At 49.2% G+C, this 18,448-nt stretch overlaps 1 protein-coding gene across 1 annotated transcript; it reads right to left on the reverse strand.

Moving 5' to 3' along the window:
- Positions 1-103: 103 nt before the first annotated feature.
- RMDN3 (regulator of microtubule dynamics 3) lies at positions 104-16,703 on the reverse strand. Its single transcript, XM_004380635.2, has 13 exons — positions 16,654-16,703; positions 16,060-16,253; positions 12,924-13,116; positions 12,353-12,496; positions 6,989-7,274; positions 6,158-6,260; positions 3,783-3,843; positions 2,173-2,248; positions 1,950-2,027; positions 1,596-1,694; positions 1,242-1,295; positions 1,025-1,105; positions 104-734 (listed from the first exon to the last, which is right to left on the reverse strand). The coding sequence occupies exons 2-13, from the start codon at positions 16,244-16,246 to the stop codon at positions 681-683; spliced, it is 1,416 nt and encodes a 471-aa protein (XP_004380692.1). The 5' UTR covers positions 16,247-16,253; positions 16,654-16,703; the 3' UTR covers positions 104-680.
- Positions 16,704-18,448: the final 1,745 nt, after the last annotated feature.

Below are 18,448 nucleotides of genomic sequence, written 5' to 3' on the forward strand. Positions count from 1 at the left end.
CTCTTCAGATCATTTCACAGTATCAAACCTTTGCCGTTGCTGTCATTCCAAAAGCTGCCAGGACTCTGGAGATCACATGGTGCGGCCCCTCAACCCAGGATAAAGTTAGAAATCCACATGATAGGTGGTAAGAGGGCAAAACTGTGGACTGCCCTGACCCCTTCCCTCACTCTGGTAAGACGGTATGATCTCAGACCACGCACACTGGTGCTGAATATCAGTCAGTGAAAAGGACTAGAGTTTAAGGTGTTCTGTGCTTTGCTCCTGTAGCTCTTTGAAGTTCACCTACCTCACCAGCAACTGAAAGCAGTGCTACTGCTTCCTTCTCTCAGTTCCAGTGGCCTTCAGGGGTCCACCCACGCTCAACCCTAGGGCAGGTGCGCAGGTGCCGTGCTAGTCTCAATCTTTCAAAAATTCACTTAAGGGTGAGAACAGAAACCTAGGCTTCAGCTACTCCCCCAATTTCAGATTAGGTAAAGGATTAGAGTAGATTAACTGGTGGACATCAGGCAAGAAACTGCAGCATGTTCGCAGGCAGCCCTCAGACCCAAGAGGCAGGACACTCCCTAAGCCAGTCTCGCTCCACTTCCTGAGCCAAGCAGGCCTAACAAAAAAGCCTTGATTTTCCCCCTGAAGTACACAGTGGTATCCTTCAAGTTGCAAAGGCCACTGGAATGCAATTATTCCCCTAAAACTACTTCCAATTCTTCTAGGTCCTTCTGGAAAGCTGAATCCTAAGGAGACAAAAGAGACAGAGAAGGCTAGAACTCAAAATCCTGAGCCAACATTTCCCAAACTACTGGTACCAGAGTCTCAGATCGGCCCATTGCCGATCTTTGTCCTACTTGCCCAGGACAGCTTGGAGCCCATGAGCTGTCTTCCCCCCGTATACAAAAGCGCCTGCATGCAAAAACAGAGACTTTCTTTCTAGGGAAACAAGACGTCACGGGAAGCTTTTCTTTCCTGAGCCACGGTGACTCAGTGATGGAACCCGTCGTAGAAAAGCTGCTAGGAGTACTGTTACCTCATTAGTGACACTTGGCAGCTCCTGCGCCAGCTTCACCCACTGTCGAGCTTCAGAGTTTTTTCCTAGTTCTCTGTAGCACTGAAAAGACATCACAGTGACAGCCTGGCAGAGGTAAACTAGGAGGCTGGGCAGGGGTGAGGATGGGTGCTTTTAGGAGTTGCCAGAAATTTCATTTATATATCTCCCAATCTGTCAGGATGGCAGGTGAGTTTACCTTAGAAATATATATCCTTCCTGCTTTGGAAAATCCTGGCTGTAGTTCTTCAACCTGGAGAATGGAGGAAGGTGTTTCAGTGAGAGATTCCCAAATTCAGGTCTGGCTGGAGCTAATTAAATAAAGATCTCCAGTCCCCAATCTGGAGACTTATTCAGCGGGTCTGGGATAGGGCCGGGGAATCTATTTTTTTTTTTTAAAGTTCTTCAGGTGATTCTGATTTTCCCACAAGAGCAAGCAAACACAAAACCTGCCAGGAACCCCTCCCACTAAGGGTCCCAGTCATGTCCTTAGGAGAAAGAAACAGGGTCACCCTGGTATTTTGGGCCAGTGTCCACCCTCCCTCCCTGGTACCTTCAGGAAGCTCTGCAGGGCATCCTGCACAGTGGCAGTGAGAGGGCTTTCCAACAAGGCAGTAGCAGTTTTTTTTTCTAGCCAGCTCAGGTGAGAGACCTGCCACCAGAAGATCAAGGTGTGAATGAAAAGCTTTAAGAAGTAACCACTGAAACATGGAATATTCTGTACTGGAAACAGGGTCAAACAGAGCTGGCTCCCAACCACCAATCAACACCAATACCACCGGCATCCAGAGAAATGGCATCTGAGCCAGGTGAGAGGGAGAGGAACCTGGGGACCCTGCTCTTGGCAAGGAGCTCAGTGTCACAGGACACTTAGAACCCTTATATCAAGCCCTGGGATGTAGCCCACCTGGTAGCACCACCTGCCCAGAAGAAAGTGAGCGCTGGGGTTTCCTGGCTGGAGAGCAATGGCCTTGTCCACATGCTCCTGAGGGAGAAAAATGTAAACACACTAACACCAGACACAAGAGTTGCTAAGGGAAGAGAGGCAAGTCACTGAGGCTGCAGGAACGCCCTCCTGAGGGAAGCTGGGAAGTAGCCAGCACATGGGACATGGAGAAGCCTTTCCTCACCTTGAAGCTAAAGCCAGTCTGGATGCGCCTCTGGATGCCCTCATGCTCAGCCAGCTGACCACAAAGCACTGCATACCTACGGGGGGAAGCAGCAGCAAGCTCAGCGAGGGCTGGATACCATCACTACAGGTGACGCCCCCACCCCAGCTGGAACTGAAAATATAATTTCTATCTGTATGTAATTCCCTCTCTTCATAGATCTGTGGTCCCAACTAATATTCTCTAGCAAACACACTGGTAGGCTCACAACTCTCCAAAGTGTACTAGGTACAAAACGTTGAGTCTTCCACAGTAAATCTCTCCTCTACACCTAAGAATACTGAGGCAGGGTCCCAGTCTAAGTCCCCAGTGTCAGAAGTTTCCCCCTTTCATAAAGAGTACAGTCACAGGTGTCATAAAAACTTGAAAAGCAGGAGATTGCTGGTAGATTAGATCAAGAGACCTGATTGTATTGGGTTTTTTGTTTTTTTGTCTCCTGAGTAAACAGGAAGAGGGTGTCATTGGCCTTGGAAGTATACAGATGTATCGTTGGGACTTGGGAAGCCATACTTTAGGACAGTGAAATTAGAACAGGATACTCGAGGAATTTCTAATATTAACTTGGGAACCAACAGAAGCAAAGGAAGAAAGGCCTCCAGTTTGAGGACCACCACCCCATCCCACTCCCCTCTAGCCAGCTTCCCGTCTCTATCTCCAAAACGAGGTCTCACTACCCTACCCCTCAGCATTGTTCCTAGAAGCACATTTGAAGAAGCTGAATGTCTAGCCAGGCCCAAGTTTCTTCCTCATGTCTTCACTAAATATCTGGGTATTTGTATTAGACACTACCAGAGACTCATTTCCATACTTTTGTGGACAGCTGTTCCTCAGAAATTGAGAGTAAAGTATGGGGCCAGTTTCCATCCCTGGGAGTCCACGAAGCAGCACCTATGACACCTAAGACACAGTGACCTGCCTCTGACAAGAGCGTGGCAAACAGTTTCCGCAACAGATAGCTGATAGTTCACGGTCTGAGGGCAGAGACACGGAAAGCAAGGGGCAGCAGTGGACAATGAACGTCTTCACTAAACGAGGAGGAGTCGTCAGATGCTGGACCCAGGCCCCAGGACACAAAAACGACCAGGCTCTGACCCATCAAGCTGGCAGAACTTGGCCTCACGTGAGACCAAGCAGGGCTGATGTTTTTGTAAGCCAGTAAGTTGACCACTAAACTTCCTGGGGATGAGCTCACATCCAGTTTTCTTCATGTGAGCCAAGCAAAGCAGCCACAGGTTGCAGCGAGGGGAAAGGAATTGTGCAGGAGAGGGAGCTGCAGATTGTCCCGGCCCTCTGAGGAGCTGTATAGCCAGGACGACTTACAAAGCTATTCCTTTCTCCAAGCCCTAACAGAAAAGAACCTTGTACTTCCTTGCCTCACCTGAAGGGCACCTCCCAAAGAAAACTCTGGTCTCTGGCTGGGGGTAGGGTGGGGCATATGAAAATGAAGGTCAGAGCACCCTCTCCTGGTTGCTCTGGCAAATGCCTTCATGGCTAGAGCAAAGAAAGGGCCCTAGTCTCCTCCACTTCTGACCCGGCTGGCTCTTCCCTGGGACCCTGCAGGGTGTTCTTACCACTGGTGACATTCAGCACTCTCATCCCCCTTCTCCAGAGCAGCCTCCGCTTCTCCTTTTCCTGTAGGACAGAGGCGAGCCAGAAATTCACAAGGGCCCCTATGCACATTTCCACAGAAAGGGCTGCTGAAGAATGACTGTTTTAGCTTTCAGCAGTCCCTACCCAACTTGGACTGGTTTGGAAATTGTGAACTTGAGCAGAATGAAGTCATATACAGCTTCTCAGACACGAGTCTGTATAATATGATTTCTACTTCACCTCCACCTCCCCATCTCTGTCATCAGCTGCCCCAGCTACCTTCTTTTTACAAAACCCACCTGATGTTCCTGAAGCAAATTTTAGCATTTCAAATATAAAGAGATGAGACCCAAAGGCCATCAGAAACTGTCCCCAGCAGATCTTACTCAGAAGGGTTTTGAACTGTGATCTGTGGATAGGCTTCAGGGTCTCCATGAATCCCTCTGAAATTGTATCCATTTTTTGGTATATGTGCATTTTATTGGGGAGAGGGTCCACAGCTCATGTTAATTATTGCTCCAGGCCCAAACACCCTCACAAGGGACAAATGTACTGAGGTCTGACGAGAGGTGACTTACTTGGTCTTACCTAAGTTTTCTAGGCACCAAAACTAACAAACCAAGGCCCAAATATGTGAAAGCTCTTGACAAGGGTCCCCTGGAGTGTCAAAGAGGCAGAGGCCTGTAGCCATCTGGATGGAGACATGCCTACACACTGAGGCAAAGAGCACACTGCCAAACAGGATTTGTCCGCTGATGAAAACTGAGGGCTTGAAGAGAACATGGAGAAAATGGAACAAATGTAATGTGTTGACGTGGTAGGCTGGCTACTCTGAAATTTTTCCTCATATTTGAATTATAGTAATTATGACATACATGTATAAGACAACCAATGCTACAAAAGACACCGACTTTCTTAGGGGATCTGTCTGTCCCCTTCAAGGCAGATTTGCTCGTTAAAAAAATAATAGTGAAGAAAGAGACAACCAGTTCCTGCCCAGTTCTCTGTCCTGCTCATTAATCTCCAGGTTAAACTATGAGGCTTTGACCCAGGTGCCAGGCAGATTGACAGTGGGGAGGACAGACGTTGCCTCAGATCCCACAGAATGGCTGCCTCCTGGTGGTCCAGCTTCTAGAGAGAGAAATGAAGAGCTTTAGGCCCAGCAAGGATGGTCCTAAAAGACTACAGTCCCAGAGCAGGACTATCAAAGACACTCCATAGTCCCCTGCCCTCCAGCAGGAACAGACTTGTCCCAGGGCGCTGCTAGCGGAGCCAGACCAGTGCCAGCTGTAGCTGCTCCTCTACCCTCACCCCAGCCTCTGGCCTCAAGATTCACGCTGCCTCCTTGTATTAGTAAGAGACCGAAAGGAAAGGGGATACAAAGAGCCTAAAGTCAGTCCAAAAGCCTATCAGAATCCTCACCTGAAATCTAGGAGGGAAAGCAGAAACTGTCTTAAAGAGAAAGAAACTGTGTAAGCAAGCACCTTTTGTTAGCACTTCCGGGGATTTTTCCGAAGGCCTATATCAAACATTTGATTCAACTGGCCTGTTCCTTCTACGTTAACAGAATTCTACAACAAAAATAAGTGTTGAGAACAATAACCTGAGGTATTGTCAGATTCTCCACTATCAGAGATTCAGTGGTGTTCACAAGGCTGAACTTATAAAAGTAGGAAAGTAGATGAATCCACTGTAGAGAGTTCCATTAACTTTAGGTAGTTAACTGAGCCACAAGCCCACTGACGGTGCTTGACTCAGTGTGCGGCCAGGCAGGACCCATCTTTCCCACAAGACCGGTCTTTTTTCAGTCCCAGGTTTCTCAGTGACCTTAAGACAGACAAGGAGAGCCCTGAGCCTGGCACAGGTCAGCTGCATCCCTACCCCTCAGGATATGACTTTGACAACAGACTTGTAAAGTGGACCCCAGGGACTTGTAAGCTGGCAGCAGTCCCCCGTGCTGCCCCTCCCAGGCACTCACCAAACATCCACTCACGTTCCTAGGACACCTGCTCCCCAGGCCCCACAGGTGACACGAGACCCCTAGGCAGCAGCAAAATTCAGGTTAAGAAAGGAGGCTTTCCCCATCTGTGGTTAGGGAGTGAGAACCAGTCATGCTTACATGATACAACTACTCCTAAAGACCTGTGCCCTGTGTTACTCAGTCACCACACTGTGATTCCTCTTCCTCAGGAGGAAGCAGGGGCCTTGGCAGCCAAAGAATTTGTCCCTGGTGAGTGACTGAGCCACAGCTGTCCTGGCAGCCAGCATCTCGCTCCTTCCCCTGGGCCCCAAGCAGATGGGCCAGCTCCACTCCCAGAATCAGCCACCTTCCCACCTGGCCCCTGGCAGCACTCACCATTTAGGGCATATGACTTCTTCTCGCTCACCTCCTCAGTCAGCTCACACATGTCACTGTAGGCTCGGGCCAGGCGCCAGAGAAAGTCCTGCCGGCTTCCATACTGCAGAACAAACAGAGGTGTGAGGCCCCTCTTCCTCAGCCGCAGAGTGGGGCCCTGGCCCTCTCCCCACATCCCAGGTTTGCGTTTCCAAGTCAGTCTGTTATAGTCACTGAGATCAGGCCAGCCCCGAGGCACAGCCCTCCCCAACGTGGCCTCTGCCGTGCATCTGATGACAAGGCTTGCACCAGTGCAGGCAGAGGGCACTCTGGCCTCCCAGTGTGGCCAGAAGTCAACGCCAGGGAGACGGAATGAGGCCCGGCAAGACAGACATCTTCTGCTGACACAATGAACAAAGTGAAATTGCCCCAAAAAGGGAAAATTAAAATCTGGGCTTCTATACCTGGGTGAGCATAAATTCTGGCAGTGAACTTGGGAGAAGAATGCTCACCTGTGCCACCCACTTAGGCTTGTGATGGAGGCTGCAAGTGGGGCTCTTTGCCTTAAGGGAAGAAGTAAAGAGGGGGAAATCCATCCCAGTTCTTCCTACGATGGGGGTGTAGCTCTTCCACAGAGCCTCTCCACAAGGCAGCGGACTGTCAGCTCTGGGGGACAGTACACAGACTACCAGGTCAGTGCGTGGCCTCCTGGGAACAGGATGTGCCATCCTGGGGGGTGGGAACCCTCATTCCCCTCCCCAAGTCTGCTTGCAGGAGGCAGTAACCACATGGGCCTCCCGTCCTGCCCTGGGCCAGGACGGGAAGAGAGCAGGCAGGCAAGGGGAGCCTCACCACCAGCTTGTTGTTGAGCAGCAGCTGGAAGCCCTCCCGTTTGTCCCGCTCACTGCCCTGGTGCAGCTCGTCCGCCTGCCGCAAGAGGGGCAACACATCCTCCTGGCCAGAGACTCCGCCATCCTCCAGGGTACCAGGCCCAGGGCCCGAAGCTGCCTCCACCTCCAGGTCCAGAGAGTCCTTTCTCCCCATCTTCACAGTCTCGCAGCTCACTTCATCTTCCCCGTCCTCACTCTCCTTGTCAGCGTCCTGGTCATAGTCAGACTCAGCGTTGGCTGTTGTGTACCTACAGCAGAGAAAGGTAAGTGACAGGGTCAAGGGAGAGGATTAGTCAGCCTCCAGAGAACCAAGGGCCACCCACACAGAGGGACTCCCCATGGCACTGTTGTCCAAGGTACCATTCCTACTGCTTAGGGGCAGAATTAGTCCTCGAAAGAAAGCTACTTGTGGGAACTGTGGGCTGGGGAAATGACCGGAAGGAGAAGAGTGACCAGCTGGGGGCCCCGTGAATGGTCAGAGGCCACTCTGAGAACCTTCCGCTTAGCTACCACCACGTCTGCTGGAAAACAGAAAAAAAAAAAGGCCTAGAAGTATGAACCCGAAGATGCTGGTGGATCTCTCAGGGTAGAGGAATTAAAGGTAGTTTTTTCGTCTATCTTTTAACATTACTTATGATGTCTTTAGTGAGCATAGGTATTCTCCTTTTATATATAAAAAAGAAATGAAAACCTTAAGATGCAGGAGGAGCTGATCTCCTGAGCTAGATTACTCACTAGGCCAAGGGTTTGCTTTATCAGCCAAAGGCACCTGCCAGAGCCAACTGGGGCAGGGGCCAACCGCCGAGGTCAGGGGCAGCACAAGCGCCTGCATTTTCTTTCTCAGTTAAACTTGTTCCTCTGTCCTACATCAGCAAGAAACCTGAACCACACAGGAGTGGCCCAGGGGAACCACAGGACCTTGCTGGGGGTAGGGACTACTCTGTAGGTGGAAGGAGGGGAGGAGGAAGATATAAATAGAACCTTCTGGGAAGGTGCCTCTGGGTCTGCCATTCTCACACCTCCCTGACCACCAACCTGGCCCCTGGAGAGATCCACCAGAGGCCCTTCTGTTAACACACCCTCAGGCTTTGAGGATGGGCCAGGGACTGGCGGGGACCTATACAGACAGGAACCCACCGTTCCCACAGTGGGCCAGGCCCACGGCTCCTTCTGAGCAAGGAGGCCAGAGCTCCCCTACTCTGCTCCTAAGGACAGCCCACAAGTCAGTGACCATGGACTCAGGTACACACAAAGCCCCTCCTGGCACTAAGTTTCTATCTTTCAACCAGGGCTTCCAACTGGTTCGTTCTGGTTCGAAACCCTGCTGAAAACTTGCATTTCTAACAAGTTCCCAGCTATGCTAATGCTGCTGGTTAGGGGCCAATTGAGAACCACTAGTAGAGCAGTGGTTCTCAGAATTTATATAAGAATCACCTGAGGATCTTGTTAAACTGCATTCTGATTCAGTATATCTAGGGTAGAAACACAAATTCTCAGCAGGGGTTTGAACCGGAACAAACTGGTTTAAAGCCCTGCCTTCAACTCCTAAGCCCATTAAGGGGCTGAGCTGTGCAGCATTCAAAGATGACCAGGCCCTGACCCTGACAGGCTCTCAGTGGTGGAGATAAGACCCAGGCTAAAAGAAGTGACAGACGCCCAAGAAGGAGGGAAGATGAGGTTGTGGGCCGTCCCTCTTGGCTGGGATGCCTGGGAAGGCTTCCTGGAGGAGGTGGTATTTTAAGGCAAATTGGGTCCTGACAGGGAGAGAACTTAAGTTGTGGTCAGTGATTCTGCCTCTGCCATATCCAGTTGATCTCAGAGCTCAAAGTCGCTATTTTATTTGGGAGGAGGAGGGAATATAGCTTCCAGCAGAGTAGGACAGCCATCAGATCTTCTCCCTTCATCCCTCAAAGAAGCCCCCCTTCCCCTGGCCAGCATTTGTGGTCTCCTCCCAGACTCCCCCTTGACCTGTATGGCGCTGACCATGGCAGAGAGGGAGCCCTGGTGGCACAGTGGTTAAGCACTTGGCTGCTAACCAAAAAGTTGGCAGTTCGAATCCACCAGCCACTCCTTGGAAACCCTATGGGGCAGTTCTACTCTGTGCTATAGGGTCGCTATGAGTCGGAATCGACTCAACGGCAACGGGTTTATGGCAAAGAGAAGTGTTCGGCGTCGCCACTGCCCCAGAGAGCAGCCAGCCGAACCACAGAGCCTTGCACCACCACAGGCTTCTGCACGGCCACCGAGGGATCAGTCACGGCTAAGCCTGCTGAGCTGTAATCAGGAGCACCACCCTTCCCTTGCAGCCCTGTCCTGCCCTGATCTTGGGCAGAGCTGTGACCTCTCCTATCAGCCCTTCTTACGAAGTTCACGCATCAGTTCCCCCAGCCAAGTGGTCTGCTTACTTGGGTTCCACAGATGTGCTCTTTAAGCCTCGGTGTCCACTGTAAACTGCTTCCAGTCCTTCTCATTTCTTTGCAATCCAGACACATGTCAAACAGTAATTTCAGTTTTGCTCCCTCCTCTAACACAGCCCTCTGGAAGCATCTCCAGGCCCAGAGGCAAACTGAATAGAAAAGGGCTGCTTCTGCTAGCCTGGAGAACGCAGCTACCAGGGGTCAGGCAGCCCAGAGCTGTGGTCATGGATGGAGGACTAGACCTCTTCAGCAAGACTTCACTTGTTTCAAGGGGCACCTGAGCAGTAATCAAACCCAGCGCGGGTGTCCGTGGCGGCGACGTGGAAAGGGAGACTAGCGCTAGTCTTCATTTTCTTAGAAAGCTAAAGGAGAACAAGCAGGAGAATATAATGGCCCAAACAGGAAAACAAGGCTGAAACTACTTGAGTAAGACGAGCTGAACAGATGGTACCACTGGCCTCAGGTCTTCCCCGGCAGTGAGCTGGGGCAGTTCTTAGCCCACATGCTGCCTGTCTTCCTGAGGAGCCCCCTAATGTGCCGAGGACCAAGCCATGCCTAGGATCACAGACCCTCACCCCTGTAGATGAACCCAGTTGTCGAGAGATTGGAACTCAGTCAGACAGGCTACATCTGCACAGTGACACCACTCAGTAGTTGTACAATAACGGGCAAGACATCACCTCACTAAGCCTCAAGTTCTTCATCTGAAAGTAGGAAGAATTGAAGCACTTACTCCATAGGATTGTTGTGAGGAAATGCCTCTAAAGTGCTTAGCGCAGTGTCTGGCACAGAGGGAGAGAAGAATAAACGGTAGCTAATTTATAAACTGTTATAGGTAAAGGGGGCCAATCCCGCAAAATCACCCCGAATAGCTGATTTGAACGTCTGGTTTCCATGTGCTTGCTCACAGCTGAATCAGTCACCCTGACCTAGTGTAAAGCTTGACTGTTCTCTGTACCAATCTTTTTCCTGAGGAGAAAGAAAGGTCAGCAGAGCTCACCAAGGAGTGACCAGCCTCTGGATCTCATACAGGTCACCTGGATGACTGCAGCTGTTTCTGTTCCGACTCATAGCGACCCCATGCACAACAGAACAAAACACTGCCCAGTCCTGCTCCATCCTCACAATTGTTGTTACGCTTAAGCCCATCGTTGCAGCCACTGCGTCAATCCATCTCGTTAAGGGTCTTCCTCTTTTTCGCTGACCCTTTACCAAGCATGATGTCCTTCTCCAGGGACTGATCCCTCCTGACAACATGTCCAAAGTATGTGAGACGCAGTCTTGCCATCCTTGCTTCTAAGAGCATTCTGGTTGTACTTCTTCCAAGACAGATTTGTTTGTTCTTTTGGCAGTCCATGGTATATTCAATATTCTTCACCAACACCACAGTTCAAAGGCATCAATTCTTCCTCAGTCTTTATTCATCGTCCAGCTTTCACATGCATAGGCCGTGACTGAAAACACCATGGCTTAGGGCAGGTGCACCTTAGTGTTCAAGGTGACATCTTTGCTTTTCAACACTTTAAAGAGGTTTTTTTTTTTTTTTAATATTTTATTGTACTTCAGGTGAAGGCTTACAGAACAGATAGTTTCTCATGTAACAGTAACACACATGCTGTACTTTAAAGAGGTCTTTTGCAGCTGACTTGCCCAATGCAATGAGTCTTTTGATTTCTTGACTGCTGCTTCCATGGGAGTTGATTGTGGATCCAAGTAAAATGAAATCCTTCACAACTTCAATCTTTTCCCCATTTATCATGATGTTGCTTTTCGGGCCAGTTGTGAAGATTTCTGTTTTCTTTATGTTGAGGTGTAATCCATACTGAAGGCTGTGGTCTTTGATCTTCATCAGTGAGTGCTTCAAGTCTTCTTCACTTTCAGCAAGCCAGGTTGTGTCATCTGCATAATGCAGGCTGTTCATGAGTCTTCCTCTAATCCTGATGCTGTTCTTCTTCATATAGTCCAGCTTCACAGATTATTTGCTCAGCATACAGACTGAATAGGTATGGTGAAAGGATACAACCCTGACGCACACCTTTCCTGACTTTAAACCATGCAGTATCCCCTTGTTCTGTTCGAACGACTGCCTCTTGGTCTGTGTACAGGTTCCTCATGAGCACAATTAAGTGTTCATCAGAGAAACACATAAGCCCCCACAGTATGACAAACTGACAGACACGTGGGGGACTGGAGCTAGCGGTGGACAAGGCAGATGCTGTGACAGCATTAGCACAGAATGAACAAACATGTTCATTCAGACTCCAGCCTTGGGACCAGAGTTTCAAAATTTCACTAGTGGTTTAAAATCAAAAAGCCTTTAGCCTGACCCAGCTTCAAGGAGGCTGTCCACTAGACTCCTGCCTGTGGCCCTGCCTCACTGTAAGGCCTACAGTAGGACCTGCTGGGCCACTGAGTAATGGGATCAGTCACCTTCCACCTGCAAAGCTGGGAGCATGGGCAAGCCTCCCCTGGGGGAAGACGGGAACATCCAGGGGGATGGGAGCACGCTGAGTGCTTGGAGACTCTACACCTGGCTCAGCACTCCACGAAAGAAACAAAAGCATCCAAACAACGCATACAACGTCCTTGTGATAACACAAAAATGCCCAAAACACTAATGTTACAAGAAAACCAAGTATATACTATGTCATGAAAACCACGTAACAACAAACCTGCTCAGAGGAAAAGGACAGATGAAGCAAAACCACTGTTAACATTTCAGTTTTTGTCTGGACGACATAAATTGGATGATTTTTTTGTTTCAACTTTTCTGTGTTTTATTTACTTATAGCCTTACCTTGTTCCAAAAATTATTTACAGCAGCTTGGTCTACATTTTCTATTGGTAAGCGTTACTTTTAAAAACCGCACCCCAACCACAGCCACAGGCGCCCCCAGGAGACGACTCACCCGCCTTCACTCTCGGCATCTGTGAGTGTGGCTCCCGATGTGGCCGTGAAGTAGACAGAGCTGGAGCCAGTGGAGTCGCTCCTCTCCCGGGCAAACGGGAACCTTCGCCGCCGCGCCACCCTCTGGTGCTCCTCCATGTGGGATCTGGAAATCAGGCCCCGGGCAGGAGGGTGCCATTAGCCCCACCCAGCCTGGCTTCTCCCTTACCATGAGCGAGCCTCTGACTACCACTCCTCATGGAAGGGCCAAAGGCAGGGAAGATCCCTGGCTCTGTCTCCACCCTCAGGAAAGCAAGACGGGCAGTTCTCTGGCCCCAGCCTGGATGGACAGACCAGATAGGCAGGACAGAGTTCCAGCAGCTGCCACGGACTGGGACGGCCCTGAAGCCGCAAGGAATTTGCACAAGGCAGGGTACCAGTGTACTGCTTCACTGCAAACTAGCTTAGAAGCTGTAAACTGGCCTCTTCTTAGAGACAGATGGCAAGGCCAGAACACGCCCCGGCAGAAAAAGCTGGAGGGCCAGGGAGAAGCTGGGGCAAGGGCACAAAGTAGCAGGGGCCCCACCACTCACCGGACCTCCCCAACAATCTCCCCTGCAAGCCCTTGCAGGCTGCTCCTCAGCTCCTCCACCTCCCGCCGCAGCACCGCGAGACTGGTCAGCACGGAGTCCAGGCGGCCCAGCACTTCCTGCTGCCCTTCTCGTGTAAGACGGGATGGCGCCACAGCATCTCCAGCCTCCCTTGGGGCCGCCGGCAGCAGCATCACTGAAGGAAGGGCCACAGGGAAGAAGGACTCTCGTGCTCAGAGTTCAGAACACTTGCTCCTCATCCAAGTTCCATTTACAGAGAAGATTCTTAAGGCTCAAATGGAGTATTTTCACAGCTAAGTCATGGAAACAAGTTCCAAGTAGCTCTCCAGAAAAAAAAATTAAGGTTCTAGTCTTGAAACAAGAGCCCTCTGCTCCAAGACTTTCCACACCAGAGCTGGACAGCAGCGCGGCACAGCACAGCAGATAATGTGAAATGCCTGCAGGCAGGAGGGCGGTACCTGGAAGGCTGCCCCGCTGGAGTGAAAGAGCCTTTACCTGACAACACAGTGTCCAAATACCAGGCAGCCAATGCCAACCACACACAAAACTAACACTGAACCCATTCAGATTCTGATCTTTCACTTCACAAAGAATAGTAGAGAAAACTCGGAGCTCTTCTCAAGAACTGCATTTAGTGTCATCAGAGAGGGACACAGAGAAAAGAGGAAGTTGCTAAGAGAAAAGGTACACTGGAAAAAGTCCATACAGAGCCCACAGGAAGAACACCATGTCCAAGCCCCACTACCCAACCCTGAATTGAGCTCCAGCTGAATTCCCACAGTGAAATGCTACAAACTGAGCGCCACAGGCAACTAGACTGGAAAATGTAAAACCAGGGAAAAAAAACCAGGGGGCACAGCCCACAGTCAAGCAAGCACAAATCCTTTGTGAAAGAAAGTCTACTAACAATCTAGGCCATAGTACAGTATAAACAGAACACAAGCAAAGGAAGAAAGGACAAGCATACCTGCCATCCTGGGTTACTACCAGACTATAAAATGCTGGCAATCAGTTACAATCTGGGGTGATAACTTTTTTTTTTAACTATTTTTTGTGTATTTGGTGAAAGTTTACACAGCAAATTAGGCTCCCGTTTGACAATTTCTACACAAATCGTTCAGCGACATTAGTTCCATTTTTCACAATATGTCAACGTTCTCTTTAATTGTGTTCTGGTTGTTCAGTTTCCAGTACTCTAGTTTCCCTTCCCCCTTATCTTCTCATCTTTGCTTTAGAGTAACTGTTGACCTTTTGGTCTCATATAGATGATTTTTTAATGGAGCACCATATTCACGGATAATATCCTGTATTTTCTGTGCCAATCTGTTACTTCACTAAATGGTGACCTGAGGGGATAGTTTCAGTTCAGGGTGTAAAGAATATCTCAGGGCAATAGTCTCAGGGAGTCCTCTAGTTTCAACTGGTCCATTAAGTCTGGACTTTTTAAGAATCTGAGTTGTGTTCCACGTTCTTCTCCTGTTCTATCAGGGTCCATCTACTGTGGCCCTGATTAGAACGGTCAGTAATAGTAGCTGGGCACCATCTAGTTCTTCTGGTCTCAGGGTAGATGAGGCCATGACTCGTATAGGCTATTAGCCCTGTAGACTAGTTTCTTCTCCGAGACTTTGGTTTCCTTCTTACTCTTTGCTCCTGAAGAGTAGAAACCAATAGTTTTATCTTAGATGGCTGCTCGCAAGTTTTTAAGACCCCAGACACTACTCACCTCACTAGGATGTAGAACATGAACTCTGTGGTGCCAGCTGATTGAGTTGTCCCATGAGACTAAGGTCCTAAGCCTTCAAACCCGGAAAACCAGTCTCACAAGGTGTTTGGTTATGTCTGAGAAGTATCTGTAACTGTGTCCTCTATGAATATATATGTATGCACACACATATCTGTAGGCACATGTACATATAGATACGTCTATCTGTGCACACGTATGTACACACTCGTACCTATCTGTACACATACATGCCTATACACCTACATGTGACCATACACTGGTTTTTTTTGGTTATTATTGGTGTTGTTGCTGAATTATATATGCCATATTCTTTAGCATAAACATCCTTTTCTCTTGTGTACTTCTTAGTGACACCATTTACTTTGGTCAAGCTGTGCTCATTATACCCACATTCTGTGCTACCTTTCCCGTCACCAAAAATAACAAGTATCTATGATCTAGAGAGTGATCCCCCTGCCCATCCCTGGTCACTACCAATGAACACTGGTCTCTCTCTATATCTTATCTATTCTTGTCTTCTTATAAAAGGGAGATCATACAATATTTGTAGAGTGATAATTCTCTGAAGGCTCTCTTCCAAAATTAACTTCTCCAAACCAACATTGCTAAAATCAGACCTGGCGCTGGTAATCAGGGAAAGCACAAGTAACATGGGATGAGATGATCTGAACACTCCTCTATCATACAAAGATGAGGAAGGAGCGGGGAGGTTTAAGCCAGCCCTGGATGCTTTGCTCAAACAAGTTAACATGAAAGTTTTGCAAAACTGAAAGTGCTGTGCATTTCAGCTGTGACTGGCTTCCAGCCACATTCAGCTTCAATTGCGTTAAGTGAGCCCCCAGCCCTGTGCTGTGGAAAGTCCACTGGACCAGGTGACCAGGCCCAATCATGCCACTTACTTGCTCTGTGACAACCTCAGGACAGTTAATCATTTGAATCTTGATTTCCTCATAAGGACAAAAAATTTGGACTAGATTGTCTCCAAGGTCCCCTTGAAATTCTAATGATAATAAGTAAGCCTCAAGACTTTTAATTCTTACAAGATTAGTTATACCTTCTTCCTTCTTTTGGACTCTTCCTCTATGTACTACACACACTGAGCCAAGCTAACCCAACACTAAGTGCCTTTGATACACACACAGCACGATGTGGCCACAACTAAAAGTGAAAGCTAAAGACTTCACAGTATACTTTCCTGGGATTACAGGGGAAAAGTACAGAAGATGAAGATTGCTTTTCTTTTCAATAAGCTTTCCAAGAAAGTGAAACCCTCAGGCACTCCCGTTGCTCTGTCCCACAGGCTCTGCTAAAGGCAGCCCAGACCCCAGGCCCATCTGTCAGCAGTGACCACGACTTCAGGGGACTGGCTCCTACCCTCGCGTCCGGACTCTGAAGTCTGCGTGTAGTCCAGGGAGTTGGGCAGGCTCTGGCTCCGGCCATGGCGCTGAGTTCGTTTCCACCGCTGGATGTAAAGGGCGCACAGGAATCCAAGGCCCGCGGCGGTGCCCAGCAACAGCCCCAGGCCCGTGCGGGCGCCGCCCAGGACCCCCAGTCTAGACATCCTGTACCTGCAGCCCGCGCGAGCCACGGGAAGAAGGTGAGGTTAGGGGTAGGAAGAATTTGGGGAGGAAACAGATTCGTGAGCCTGACTCACCCACCCCCAAGGCCAAACCCCTGGAGATACCTCCTTGCCCAAACCCTTTGCTTCCGACTACCCTCACCCCAGTGCGGACCCTAAGGCTCTGCCAGCCGCTGTGCCTGGACTACCGCGCCTTTCACCCAGCCTGGACGCAGCCTCCCCTCCAGCACACCCCCTAGCCCAGATCAAGGAGTGCGGCTTCTGAGCCTCCAACCCCCGCCTCAGCCTACCCGCACGGCAGTGTGCGACCTCGCTGCCCTGCCCGCCAACTCCCGGCCTCCCCAGCGCTTGGCCTCGCAGGAGATTAACTTCCACCCTCGGACTCTTACCGGGCCCGTCGCCACCATGGCAGCAACCACCGCCGCCCTCGCCTCACACTGTCAAGGACCGTGACGTCATTAAACGGCGCCTTCCATTCCGCGCGCTGTAGGAAGACGCCGTGAGATGACCACTGAGGCCCCGCCCCCGGCCGGGCACCTCCTAGGGGCGGGGCCACGGGGGAGACGTCCAGTGGGCGGAGCCAGCAGAGAGCGGGAAAGGGAAACCGAGAGAGGAGAAGGGAGGGGAAGGGCTGAGAGCCGGGAGGCGCGACCCAAGCGCCCTTCACGGTCTGGTCAGCTGAGGCTCCATTTCCCTTCAGTCACACTAAATTGCTTGCTGTTCCCTAGTATGCTTCGCATTTTTACGCTTTCTACCTTTGCTGCCACTGTTACTTCTGCGTAGAATGACCCCTTCTCTACCTGAAAAACGCCACCTCTCCCCACCTTAACACTGTCATTTCATTTCACTTAATTGTTTTTGGAATTTTTATCCATTTACTAGCAGTGGACAATAGCGCCTTTGGCAGATCTAATTGTAGAACAGGTTAATTGTTGGTTATCCACAAGATGTCCCTGAGTTGCTGCGGTCAGCTTCTGTCAGCTGACTTTTAAAAACTCAAATTATAGAGGAGTACACCCAGCACTAAAACATCTCAAACCTTATGTTGTCATTATTACACTAAGCGGGGACGGGGTCGTAAACTCTTTATCCATTTCCAGAATGTAAATGGAATCTTTGAAATTCATTTCTCTGATGATAATTTTTTTTAAACATTTGGGTGGATCAGACTTGATTGCCGATTGTCTAAATCAGTTCAGATACCATTTAGATTTGTTTGTTCGTCTGCTTGTTTTTAATATGTGGTGATCATTTTTTTCTGTGCCTACTAGTGGCCCATAGATTCTTTTATATTTCCACTTTTCTCATGTAATTTTCTGTAGCTCCTTGTAATTTTAGCAACTAGAAAGACTGACTTGAGGGGCTATAATTCCAACTTTATTGTCAGTGTTTCATAAGACTTAAAATCTAGTTTAGTGACAGCAAAATTTTGACTACATCTTATATTTATTTACCTTTTGTGACATATTTTACATATATAAGAGTATATTTAATTTATATGTACATTGTAAAGAATAAATTTAAAACACCTCCCAGCTTAAGGAACTGAACTTCGCCAATACCTCCTACCCATGTTTTTAAAATATTTTATTGACTGATGGACCACAGCTACCAAGGCCTCCACCAGACTGAGTCCAGTACAGCTAGATGGTGCCCGGCTACCACCACTGACTGCTCTTACCAGGATCACAACAGAAGGTTCTGGACAGAGCTGGAGAAGGATGTAGAACAAAATTCTAACACACAAAAAAAAGACCAGATTTACTGGCCTGAAAGAGACTGGAGAAACCCCAAGAGTATGGCCCCCAGACACCCTTTTAGCTCAGTAGTGAAGTCACTTCCGAGGTTCACTGTTCAGCCCGGGATTGGACAGCCCCATAAAAGAAAACGGGACTAATGAGGCACAGCAGTCCAGGGACAAGGACTAGAAGGCAGAAGGGGACAGGAAAGCTAGTGATAGGGAACCCAAGGTTGAGTAAGGATAGTGCTGACATGTAGTGGGGTTGTTAACCATTGTCATAGGGCAACATGTGCGCTAACTGTTTAATGAGAAACTATTTTGTTCTGTAAACCTTCATCTAAAGTGAGAATAGCAGCACAACTGGAAGAATGTAATTGATGTCACTGAATTGTGCATGTAGAAATTTTTTTTGAAATGGTGTATCTTTGGCTATGTATATTTTC

This window comes from Trichechus manatus, unplaced genomic scaffold, assembly GCF_000243295.1.
Source record: "Trichechus manatus latirostris isolate Lorelei unplaced genomic scaffold, TriManLat1.0 scaffold00076, whole genome shotgun sequence".
NCBI lineage: Eukaryota > Metazoa > Chordata > Mammalia > Sirenia > Trichechidae > Trichechus > Trichechus manatus.